Raw genomic sequence first — 12820 nt, forward strand, 5'->3', positions numbered from 1 at the left:
ATCTCAACAATATAAAATTGAAGTATTAGAAATGGCACTATACTATTATACAACACTTTCCTGTACTGTATTGAACAATATTAAATTAAATTAAGCCAGAGAAGGCATGAACTTCAGAAAAGGACAATACATTAACCGTACAAAAACTTAAATGAGTTTCAGGGAAGTATTACTGAAATTTTACGGTAGCGCTCGATTTTTCTCAAAAATTTTCAAAGTGCTCGGCACCGCGAAACATTTTTTTCGCTTTCGAAACATTTTTTGACGCTGAAAAACTATCAAATAGTATTATTGAACAGTATTTTAACACTTTTTGGGCAACAATATTTCATTGTGGATGTACAAACAGCCAAAAAAATTTAGCGCGCAAAATAACATTTTTTTAGGAGGTTTTTTATTTTGAACAGGTTAACTGGTTTTTTTTGTAGCGCGATGCGTTACTGTGCCGCGCCGAGCTGCCATGAATTGACATCGTCAAATATTAAGTTTTTAGTGTTTATTATATGTTATATTGGTATAAGCTAGTTCGGCAAATTAAAATGTATTTGAAACCAAAATATTTAAGCTTTTCTACTGAATTAATTTATTGAATTTTCTCAAAAACCACAAAAAATGGCAATTTTTGGGGCTAAAATGTAAATACCGAGTTTTTTAAAATTTATTAAAACCAGGTTAATTCCATAATCAATCATTTTAATTACTTAAATTACTTCCCACTATATTATGTGTCACAAATCAATTCAGAGGCCGAAAATACGTTTTTAAAGACATGTCTGATGTTTCTGGTCAGTCCCCGGTGTATCGAGCAAAAAATCCCCACTACATATAACTTGACATACGTTGCATGCCACTTTTCGCGCGCGAAGCGCAGTTTTTACTAACAACTAATTAGCCACATTGCATAGCAGGTTAGGTACACAATTATTATGTTTTTCGTGAAATTAAGCAGCTTTTTATTTTAATACACCTATTAAATGTCTTTTCATAGTTCACATAAATTCATATCTTTATATTAATAATTGACAATATATCGTTTTTCTTTATTATGTATTATTGAAGGCACTAATTGTAATTTGGTGCGCGGCGTGATACGGCGCGGCGTGCTCTGCTCTACTTCTGATGATAAGCTAAACTTAAAAACTGGGTTTTGTCACATATAAATTGTATCGCGCTTTCCAGTAAATTATTAACATATGGAGCGATATTTCTTTAACATACTGCATGCCCACTGTTCAGAACCAAATCCGTTTGCAAATCAGAACTGTGGTTACCAATTAAGATTTTTTAACAGTTTGCCAGGACGCTCTTTCACAATTCTTAAAACTTTTCAGGCTGTGTATGAATCAGCAATCCCTGCCGAGGAAATCACTTTAATTTATCTACTTTAATTTGAACAATATAGCTTTTCCGATGACTATTTAGTTGTGAGATGATTTAGTTTACGTGGGTTGAACTAACGTTTTGATCCTAGTAGAGAACAGCTTCTTATATAAGACAGCATCTTGTGTAGGATAGCATCTCGCACAGGACAACTTCGTGTGTAGGATAAAATCTCACACAGGACAACTTCGTGTCCAGGATAGAATCTCGCACAGGACAACTTCGTGTGTAGGATAGAATCTCGCACAGGACAACTCCGTTCGTAGGATAGAATCTCACACAGGACAACTTCGTGTGTAGGATAGAATCTCGCACAGGACAACTTCGTGTGTAGGATAGAATCTCGCACAGGACAACTTCGTGTGTAGGATAGAATCTCGCACAGGACAACTTCGTGTGTAGGATAGAATCTCGCACAGGACAACTCCGTTCGTAGGATAGAATCTCACACAGGACAACTTCGTGTGTATGATAGAATCTCGCACAGGACAACTTCGTGTGTAGGATAGAATCTCGCACAGGACAACTTCGTGTGTAGGATAGACTCTAGAGAAGGAAAACATAGCATGTGTTGAAAGGACCAACGCACGTTCGTGATGATATAGGTACAAATTGGCAGCGCTGCATTATCTATAATCTATATAAGTGACAACCTGGTAATACATCCTGTCATTTCCTCGCTTGGCGCTTCAAAACATCCCCCACGATATCCAAATATGGCCTTATGGGTAGGGAGGGGTATATAATGCAGTTGTTCAAGTAAATCTAAATTACGAGACATTTCAAAGGTATACGTATGAGTGTGTGTTGTCGTGGAGTGGTTTAGTAAGCCGGCCTCTTCGCATTGTCTACAAAATAACCACACCAAGTTGTCCTGTGTGAGATTCTATCCTACACACCAAGTTGTCCTGTCAGTGTTTTAACCGGGAATATAAGGAAACTGTAAGTCGAGCAGATGGATTTATTTGTACGCAATATCTATGTGTAAAGTTTCGCACGGAAGGGGGAAAAGGTCTTAGAATAGGTAATCTAGCTTACGTAACATGTAATATGTGGACGATCGCTTAGTTTAGAACAGACTCAAAAGAAACTGCAGATCCTGTCTGTCCTAAGTAACCAAGGAAACTACCGATTAGATCCTACACCTTAAAGATCAAACTAATGACATCGAAAACGTTATGTACACACTTTATTTCTAGTCTTGAATATGATACATAATTAAAGAATGTCCTTACTTATTAGATAAATGTCATTAAGGCTAAGCACCTCTGATTGGAAGCTCAATTCGTTAAATTACAATAAACTGAATTGTAAACATTTTATGTGTAAAGTTTAAAAATATTCCAGAAAAATGTAAGAGTAAATATACGTACTCCCGGCAATAATTTTTCTACTGAGTTCTTATACACTTTACAGTATATTCTTATTCAGATTACAGTCTATTCTTTAAACCGATCTTAAGATAAACAGTAACATTCCTTAGCCAACATCTACTCAATAATGAGTAAAATGGTACACATCAGGTATAGACTGTTGAATTGGAAGTGCTGCTAATTGCTAATGATTTCACGCCTCCCCGCAATGACAGAGCGCTTACGTTTACAAAGTACCTGACCACATTGTGACGCACGTGCGCTAGATACATTAGAGATTCTATTAATAGATTACACGTCAGTATAGCAGTCTGCATGCTCTCTCTCTCTCCCTCCCTGCAGTGTAGTTATACACTCGTTAGCAATAAGTGCAGAGTCGCAGAGAGCTGACTTTACTCCCTATTACATACTAAACTTGCTCTCAAGTACACATTATTGTAGCAACCTTTCTCCTCATCCCATATCCTGTAGACTGCAGAAAGCTGAGTCTGTGAGTGTAGAGTGCTGAGTGCAGAGTGCAGAGTGCTGAGTGCAGAATGCTGAGTGCAGAGTGCAGAGTGCTGAGTGCTGAGTACAGAGTGCAGAGTGCTGAGTGCTGAGTACAGAGTACAGAGTGCAGAGTGCTGAGTGCTGACTACACGCACTTCTATGCTAAACTTGCACTTCATGTAGCATTTATCTGTTTATCTCATACCGTACGTGGCACTACACTCCTACATCTGTGACAGGGACCAATACAGAACAATACCTAACTACCAACACCAATCTCTTAAAGTGACATCTTCACGTATAATTCACATCAGCCATATCAGTCATCTTTAAGTACAGGATAATCTTCACACGGAACCCGACTAAATGGCCGGGTATATGACCCTCTTAAATGATAACAACAACTTGCACTTTCCAGCACAGTTTATATCCTTATCTCCCGTCTACTAACATGAGTGCTTAATACTACAATTAGTATAGAGTATATATACAGTGTAGAGTGTGTGTGTTTGTAGTTGGGAGAATTTGTGTAAAGTTTAATTTAGTCCTTCAACATACTAACCCCTCATAACTCTATATACTGTTGTATATTAAGATGCAATGAAACTATCGGGCCACGATGCATGGGGACTTGCCACTCCATGGCAACATTAAAATATATTGACTCTGTTACATCGTTTCCTGTCAATATAAAACTCCGTTACAAATTGAACTGGGATCTGGCAATACTACACCTTAGATCAATAAAATATTATAAAGTAATGTGGGTTCTGTTGGGGGCCGGGGTGGGGGTGGGGGAGGTGAGGGGGAGGTGAGGGGGTTCTGTTGGGGGCCGGGGTGGGGGAGGTGTGGGGGAGGTGAGGGGGTTCTGTTGGGGGCCGGGGTGGGGGAGGTGTGGGGGAGGTGAGGGGGAGGTGAGGGGGAGGTGAGGGGCCGGGGTGGGGGAGGTGAGGGGGAGGTGAGGGGGTTCTGTTGGGGGCCGGGGTGGGGGAGGTGTGGGGGAGGTGAGGGGGTTCTGTTGGGGGCCGGGGTGGGGGAGGGGGAGGTGAGCTGTGAGGGATAATGGTTGACACGTGACAGTGATTCTTGGGTTTGATTGGTCAATAGTGGAAGCTGATTATATCTATAATAATGTATAATAATATTGTAGTAATAACCTAAAAAAAACGATAAACTGTACGTGCCCGCTTTAAGTGTTAACTAGGTATTTGCAGTGGTATTTGCAGTGTTTAGTAGGGAGCATCACAGCTCTCAGTAGTCAGCACTGTTGAAAACTCACGCTCGAGATCTAAGAGGTATTAGGACGGCTTGGTCCGTTCTCTGTGTGTGTTGAAATAGTGATGTAATTGTGATGATGTAATTGTGATGACACTACCCTCCACAACATCTTTAGTCCATAACCAATTGAGAGCTGGGCCAGATGGCGACTACATTCACTACCATATTAATGAAGGAGCACATGTTTTAATAGCAAGTGACGTATATTCACTACCATTTGATCACCTATTCTGTTCAGCATTCTTTTTTCAGGTACTGGCCGTTTGAGAGGGGTGGAAACTTCTGGAAAGAAGTATAGTTTTACTGACATGGTTCATTAAAAGTAGATTTCCGATTTCCACCAGATGCAACCACTATCTTAGTCTACTCATCCTTAAAATGAAGTTGCGGCTGGTCATCTAATTAAAATACACATAAAATTGAGAAAAGGGCATGAAATTAAATTACCGAAGACAATTAGCCATGTGGTGAACCATCTGGGAAACCTAATTAAAATACACATAAAATTGAGAAAAGGGCGTGAAATTAAATTCCCGGAGGAACACCTCTCCACAATTAGCCATGTGGTGAACCATCTGGGAAACCTAAGAACTTGTCTAGTCGACTCTTGAAGTTCTTCGTCAGCCAATACCAGTGTGGGAATTGTTGACGCGGAATACTTACACCACTTGATAGTGAGGAGGAATACCGTCAGGAGGAGGAATAAAGGAATAACCACATTAACCAGGAGGAATACCGTCAGATCCACCAATTATAGCCGGGGAAGAGGGACGCATATAAAAGCAAATTGTCCGAATACCTGCATTGCATTGAGTCATTAGCTTATTTAAGTTAATTGTCCAACTATTATGCACAGTTCTGGTGGTTTTTCAGGGTATTGATTTTCATATTTTTGAAAAGAGAGGGGGGAATAAAAAGTTGATTTCATGAATACATTTTTATGTTTACGAGAAAATCTTTGAAATGAGAGCGAATGACTGAACGGAATTTAATTTAACAGACTTTAAGGATTGAAACGAGCTCGCACCCTGTTGTGCGAACCCTAGGGCGAGGAAGGTTTGTGTTCAATAAGTATAAATAGTTAAGAAAATGGGAAATTCTTTCTTTGAGCTGGAAGAGTTTAAGAAATAGATTCCATACTTGGTCCTAAGACCTAAGTTACTTTCGGGTGGCTATCTAGATTCAAAAGTTGGAACTTATTAGTTATATTGCTGTATCACTATGTACTTTAACGAAAAAAAAATCGACTTTTGAAAAATATAAAATACATCAGCACAAAAGCGCAATAGATTGATGGAACAGAGGACATTATAATACATAAATATACATAATTCTACGATAAAAAAGAATAATTTAGATTTTACATAATAAGTACATTAAAAACAGCTATACAACAACTAAGATCACAAATATAAAATCGGTTTTGCCCGTTAACAACCTAACATAAATTAGTGAATATTGCAACATAATCTACATAATATCTTAATATTTACATCTGAACACCATCTATGATATAGATATCATTTTAATTCTAGAGGTTAATTTTGAAATTATCCAAGGAGCGAATAGCACGTTATCGCCATTTACAGTGAATACCCAAGGTTTTATAATGAATGCGGAGATAATCCCTTTCACACTACATGAGTTCACAACCAAAATATATAGGGAGGCCGACAAAAGGGGACCGACGATTATCAGGGCCGGTCAGATCATATCACCAATTACTACTACTTTTTGTACTTGAAAAGGTCTCCTCCTAGTCGTTGGAGTGGCCTGCACCACATAGTAACTCCTTTTACAGTTTTACCGGTGTATTAAACCTCTTTAATGTCATAGCTGTACATTAAGAAGTAAACATGATCTGACTGCTCTTCAAATATATAAGAAAGAATATTAATAGGGATAAAGAGATAAAGCGTATAGCACTTGTCAAAACGGATATTTGATTAGGTTTTTATGTGTATCGAAATAAAAGGTTAAAACCGCCACAATTCTATGACAAGATGATTTAATTCAACATATTCTGTTGAATGTGAATTTCAAGATTAATGTACATTGTACCGAAATAGTTAGCGGCTTTTAGAAAGCGGCTTGTGATAAATTATTGAGAAAAAAGGGCTGCTCCATTAGTTGGGAACCCAGTCCCTGATAATTAATCTATAACTGCTAATTAATTAACAAAACTTAACAAATATTTTACTCTATAGTTAATAGCCCCAGAGGAGAAGTACATGTTTATATTCTTGATTTGTATACAAAATACCTAGACTTCAACAAATATGACTCAATTCTCAATCAGTTTACATGAGCAACCATATCGCAAACTTTATGAAAGTGACTGTTCTCATAAAATCTCGTTACAACCCAGTTTCAGCTTCCAGCAAGCCAACATGCTCGCACTCCACCACTTCATCATTCCACGAATTCTCCAAATTCCTCTCATTCCCATTATCAACAACCCCATTAACCACAGCCCCATTACTTACAGGTACATTATTAATAGTCACAACATTGTTGCTCCCTGCACTCCCTGCACCATTGTGATCAATACCCGAATCCGCGCACGAATCACTGCTAAAGTTGTTTTTATGAAGAAGCAGCTGCTGCGTGTCGTTGTCATGGGGATCAACATCCTGGGAGTTATCCGAGGTATTTGAAGTTATGTCGAGAGTTGTGGAGCTCTGGTCCAGGAGGTTGGAGAGGTGGAGGAGGAGGTTGTTCAGGTTGCTGAGAGGGAGAGAAGTGTTAATTTAGGAAAATAAAGTTCAAACTGTTCCCTGATCTGAACTCTGAATTGCAATGATTTTATTATACATATATAAATAATAATTTTGCAGTAAAATCAAAGCATTCATTATCAAGTCGTTTATGTCATAGAAAAAATATTATGATGGAATATGAGAAAGAATGTCCACACTAACGAGAAATATAAATATTATGAATTTAAACAAGCTCCTTCATAAACCAATCTCTAAATCTAACAAGCAATCACTGACCTAAGCAGGAGATAAGAGAAGAGACGACGCTCCTGACCACGGAGCAACTCATTGAGTCGCGAGTAGGACCACGACACTATCAATCCCTCTGAAATTAGATTACTTATTAGTTGCTAATTATTTGGTGTGTGGTTAATTAATGGGTCGTTATATTCTACCGAGTACAGGAATAATTGCTGTAATTTCTTATTAATTATAGAATACACGCGATGCGGTGAGCTAAATTTTATTGGGCAATCTAATCAGTAATTTTAAAAACTGGTTAATCATTAGCTCTAAAAGAGAATATTCAACACCAAATAGCAGTTTCTCGGTTTCTTATAGCAAAGCATTTGCAAAGTTGAGCGATCGCTTGCCTGGTCTACTGATTAACACACATGCTCTATATTTTACAGATACTTGTTAATTGAAAATACTATCCAGGATGCTGGGATGCATCTTACTTCCAGAGAATGAGATACAATGGTTACCACCCTTATATGGGCACCACGTGAGATACAATGCATTTTACACTGCATGATATATTATATAATATTTGGTGTTACATGGTATTCTTAGAAAAGTGGTCCAGATATTGTAGCATTGTCAGATTTAAGGTCGAATTGGATTTAACAGAATGCTATAAGATGGCTCATGGCCTACTCATTACTGATGTACAGTGTACAATGTATATTGTATGGAGAACACGATTGCTAAATTACTTTCTATACATCTGTATATTTCTACAGAAAAACTGGGTTAGCGGAGACGATATTAATATAGATTTCATGCAGTACAGTTATTCTCGTACAATGTTAGCATTCCACCGTTGTATCACAATTAGCTGATTAGCGGGTACAATTATTCCATTTTCCGCACTGATTATGTGAGTTTATGACCAATTAAAAGAGTAAAGAGCACAGCTTCTCACTGTCGTTCTGTCGTTCTGTCGTTGGCAGATTTTAACGTACAATCTACATGGACAACTATCTTTCAGACATCAATTATAAATGTAATAGATTTGAAGTGTTCAATTAGTTTAAAAACCACCGACTAATTAACATTTAACTTCTTAACTAAAACCAGCGCCTAGAATTGGAAACATGCAGAAACTTGGTAACCAGTTAAAAAAATTAGCATATAATGATTCGTACATTCGCCTTTTTAAATCAACAACTTTTTTAAAACACCGTCGAGATGCAGACATAATAATGTTTTGGCTATGGGGTCATTCATATAATATTACGTAATCAATTTTATGAAAAATGTTTTCCAAACCCAAGGACCCATTATGTTACCGACATATAATTTTCAGTAGTTATACATTTCAGATACGTCATAAGTCTTGAAATTTTTGGTTGCTATCGACATTCACCTTCTAAGCCGGATATTTAAGCCGGATATTGAAGCCGGATATCTGGCTGGAACCGAATTCAGCCTCATATTCGGTCGGTTCAAGTTAAGTTTTATCAATATCAGACTGAACTTTTAATTCAAAAAATAAAAATGTTGATCACGTAATCTGAATCAACAGCACAAATCCTTTGTTTTACTAGCCTGTCACGTGACTAAAACTAGCCTGTCACGTGACTGAAACTGTTTTTGGCAAGTGATTTAATGAGACCGCTTTTTACAATCTCACTCATAAAATATTCAATAGACATGCACTGTACAGTTTAAATTGCATCTGGCAACTCAATAATATGAGTATAATTTATGAAACTGTTAATAACACAAGCACATCCTGGTGGTCACACGATGTGATGGCCCTGTTAAAGCTTAACGTATCTCAATATAGGTGAAACATGTAGCTGCAACAGACCAACCACAGTTTATTAAAACTTTGCTTCATTTTTATCAGCTGACTTTAAACCAAGGAACAAGCGTAATAATGTGAGCCATCGCCCAGCGGAGCCAGACCGGTCGTGTGTAATTTCTCTATAATAAAGAATGAAAGCGTTAGTGTTGGATATTGAATGATATATATATATATATATATGTGTACTTCCCTGGTTATAGAGTTATAGGTATCATGAATATTTGGAATAAAATTATCGATATTTATTCGATTAACTGCTGTGTTTTTACTTGATTTATTTACTAGCAGGAACCTGTGGCCGTATAACTATAACCCTAAAATGGTGTCAAGACTCAAGAGACTAAAATAATTATTACCTATTTAATTCGCGTTTTTGACACCACTTGGGGGTCCAAATTTTGGGCTCTAAAACTCCTATTCCTTGGCCAATTTTTTATTTTTTCATGCTGATTTGGAGGCCATTAAAGCATTTGACCCAGTCAAAAAAGCTTCAGTTGTATATCTTTTACAGTTTTTGCGGAAAGTCGCGTTAAGGTTGATGCCGTGGTGTCAAAAAAATGGTACGCTTAAACACATCCATATAATAATATATCGTCTCGCTTTATATATAGAAAGATTTTATTTTATTTCATATCCGGTTGGAATCTAGGTGAGTGTAAGTATAATATCTTTAATACTAGCTGGTTACCTAGTAACCAGCTAGTAGCCTAGTAACAAGCTAGTAACCTAGTAACAAGCTAGTAACCTAGTAACCAGCTAGTAACCTAGTAACCAGCTAGTAACCTAGTAACCACCAACCTGTAGCCACAGAGTAGTCAGCAACAAGGGTAGTATCAGTCACGTGACTAGAGCTAAAGTTCCAGTTGTTGTGGTTGATAAAGTCTCCTTCTCGTAATCTTACCTTGTGTCCGTTCATTAGTCTTATCGTGATCCTACCTGGAGTGGGTTTATTAGATATTTTGACTAATTAAATTTTGACTGATTTTGCCTAAATGTCACAGTTTTTATGTTTGAGTTAATAAACTATGATGATTATGTATGAATTTTACTTGATAGAGTGCTTATCTTAAAGTTAAATGTTTTTACAGGCTCTAATGATGTTGTTGTACGAGCTACTACAGATCTAATATTTAATATCTAATAGATAGTAGGTCTGTGATGAATTACCTCAATAAAAAAACCGGCGAATGAGTTTCCGTTTTAGATATGAATACCGCTCCAAAAATGTATTCATAAATGACCATCGTTCATCGGGTATACTTGTGAAATTATTGAAATTCATTCTATTCAGTTACTATCGTGTTGATGCCCATAAATTGATTCGCGGAGCCAATCTTTGTGACAAATTGCGGAATTCTTTAGAGCACAGTATTATTCACGAATATACACATAGTTGGCAGTTAGCAGCAAATAGTGCAACACCAGCCACTTTAAAGCCACTTGAGAACCGTTTAAAGATTGTTAGAAGCTGCTTGTGACAGATCAACACAAGCTAAAGACCACTTCATATCGGCTAAGAAACGATGAAATTTTCAATTTTTAAAGATAATTATTCTGGTTTGGGAATAATGCAAGTAGTTTTAGATTCCTACGGTCAGTAAACCTTTTACGAAGCTTGCTTTTGTAAGTATCTCATTATCTAACCATCGGTATTTAGCCACTAATTTGCACCCGCAAGACTATCCGTTACTAATTAGTGCAATTAAATAAATTACTCACGAAAAAATGGAATAATCATTAAATTGACTTTTGGCAAGAATCCAGTTCAAAGAATCAGCATTGTCTTTTCTTTAGACATAAATGTAAATTAATAAAGTGCTTAAAGAACTTACCGGAAATTATTTGCAGGATCTTGTTTGGAATACAGAGTTTTATGAAGGATTCTAGATTCTGTATGAGGTGTAGCAATGACAGTTCCTCCTTCAATGAGCGTGTTGTATGTGCTTACTGAGATGCCACTACTCTTGTAGCATGTGTTATACAGCTTTTCAAATCCTGAAAATGAGGTAAAATGAATCCTCAGTATGATTTTAAAACTATGTTAGAACTAAGTAGTACACACAAGTATTGAAGGGCTCTTCAAAACGTAGGTAATTCTTATTCAATTATATGCAGTGATAAATAACACTTCACCACTAGCTAACCTAATGCTGTGATTGCTTTTATATATTCCACAAATCTTGTACATCTATTTGGATTGTTATTAGCATGATAAAAGCAATATATGTAATTATTGTAAACTGAATTTATTTGTCGTTACAGAATATTCCCTACTGCTCACATGACACACTGTATGAAATTGATATATTGAAAGAACCAGAGGAAATATAGTAACACATAAAATGGTTAAATGACACGAAATCATCCCTGAGCAGTTGGGAATGTGGGGGTATAATGCAACTTACTAGGTTTAATATTGGGTGGGCGATATTCCTTGTAAAGGAGGACAATCAATCTGACGACATTGTAGATACAAAATAGAATGTTCCACATTGCAGTGTCGGGAGAACAGAGCACCCAAACCGCCCACGAGGAGAAGAAAAATGCTGAGGAGGGAGAATTTTTGTTATTTAACACACTTACTAGGTCGCTTCAAGGCAAAAATGAAATTTCAAAAAAATTTAATCTGTATCTCCGAAACGAACCAAATCGTTGCCCGCAACTTTTGTCGCATAGTACCCATGGCCTTCAAGACAATATTTACCACAAGATGCCAGGACTATTCTGAGAAAGACCATATAAGCAAAGGATGATGGGAAATTTATAAAATCTCCGATGTAGAGGACACATAGCCACGAGTTTGCTACCTGTAGGTTGTTGGTTCAAATGAAATGGTGTGAGTTAATAATTGATGTTTAATAAGAAGAGTGCATATAATTAAAAAACATAACAGAGTTTTAGAATACAGTCAATGATAAAATGTCAACTACCTAATCAAAATTGTTTGATTGTTTCATGAAATTTCGATTAAAAACCTGGAAGAGTATGTTATTGTAAGAACCCCATGTGCATGTGAAAGCATTGTACCAAGGGAAGTCGAGAACTCCCATGTCGTAGAGATCCCTTTAATTCCCTCAAGTTTCAGCACTCTTCGTAGATCAAACTGCAACATGTGCTACCTATACTTCATAATGGTAAGAATACAAAAGGACAAGCAATGTAAAAATATATTTAAAACAGTGAAATTATTTTGAGAATTAGTGTACTTTTCTTATTTAAATAAAGTGTAATCGCTGAAAAATCAAAAGCAATGATGATACTGATGATGATACTGTTTACTTGTGCCTGCTCTAACCTGTCTGAGCATTTCCCCAGCCTAAAAATTTTTGTTGCCATAGTTTTTATTTAGGTTCATTGTTGTGTTATACTTTATTATTTGATTGAAGTTTCAAATCAAATCATGGTAAAGTGTGCATCATCAATTAATGTCATTATCAATATTTCCACAAAAATGTATAATAAATTAAGGTCACTCAATTCTTCCTTATATTACATTCGAAACATTC

General features: G+C 36.7%; 2 protein-coding genes across 2 annotated transcripts; both read right to left on the reverse strand.

Moving 5' to 3' along the window:
- Positions 1–3993: 3993 nt before the first annotated feature.
- LOC134813770 (uncharacterized) lies at positions 3994–4830 on the reverse strand. Its single transcript, XM_063821649.1, has 2 exons — positions 4746–4830; positions 3994–4292 (listed from the first exon to the last, which is right to left on the reverse strand). Exons 1-2 carry the CDS (start codon positions 4828–4830, stop codon positions 3994–3996), a joined length of 384 nt encoding a protein of 127 aa, XP_063677719.1.
- A 1021-nt stretch (positions 4831–5851) lies between these two features.
- On the reverse strand, positions 5852–12435 carry LOC134813971 (uncharacterized). The gene is made up of 7 exons (XM_063821925.1): positions 12290–12435; positions 12019–12121; positions 11720–11860; positions 11147–11309; positions 10113–10250; positions 7517–7604; positions 5852–7247 (listed from the first exon to the last, which is right to left on the reverse strand). Exons 5-7 carry the CDS (start codon positions 10228–10230, stop codon positions 6878–6880), a joined length of 576 nt encoding a protein of 191 aa, XP_063677995.1. The 5' UTR covers positions 10231–10250; positions 11147–11309; positions 11720–11860; positions 12019–12121; positions 12290–12435; the 3' UTR covers positions 5852–6877.
- Positions 12436–12820: the final 385 nt, after the last annotated feature.

Source organism: Bolinopsis microptera, chromosome 4 (genome assembly GCF_026151205.1).
Source record: "Bolinopsis microptera isolate Bmic1 chromosome 4, MBARI_Bmic_1.0, whole genome shotgun sequence".
NCBI lineage: Eukaryota > Metazoa > Ctenophora > Tentaculata > Lobata > Bolinopsidae > Bolinopsis > Bolinopsis microptera.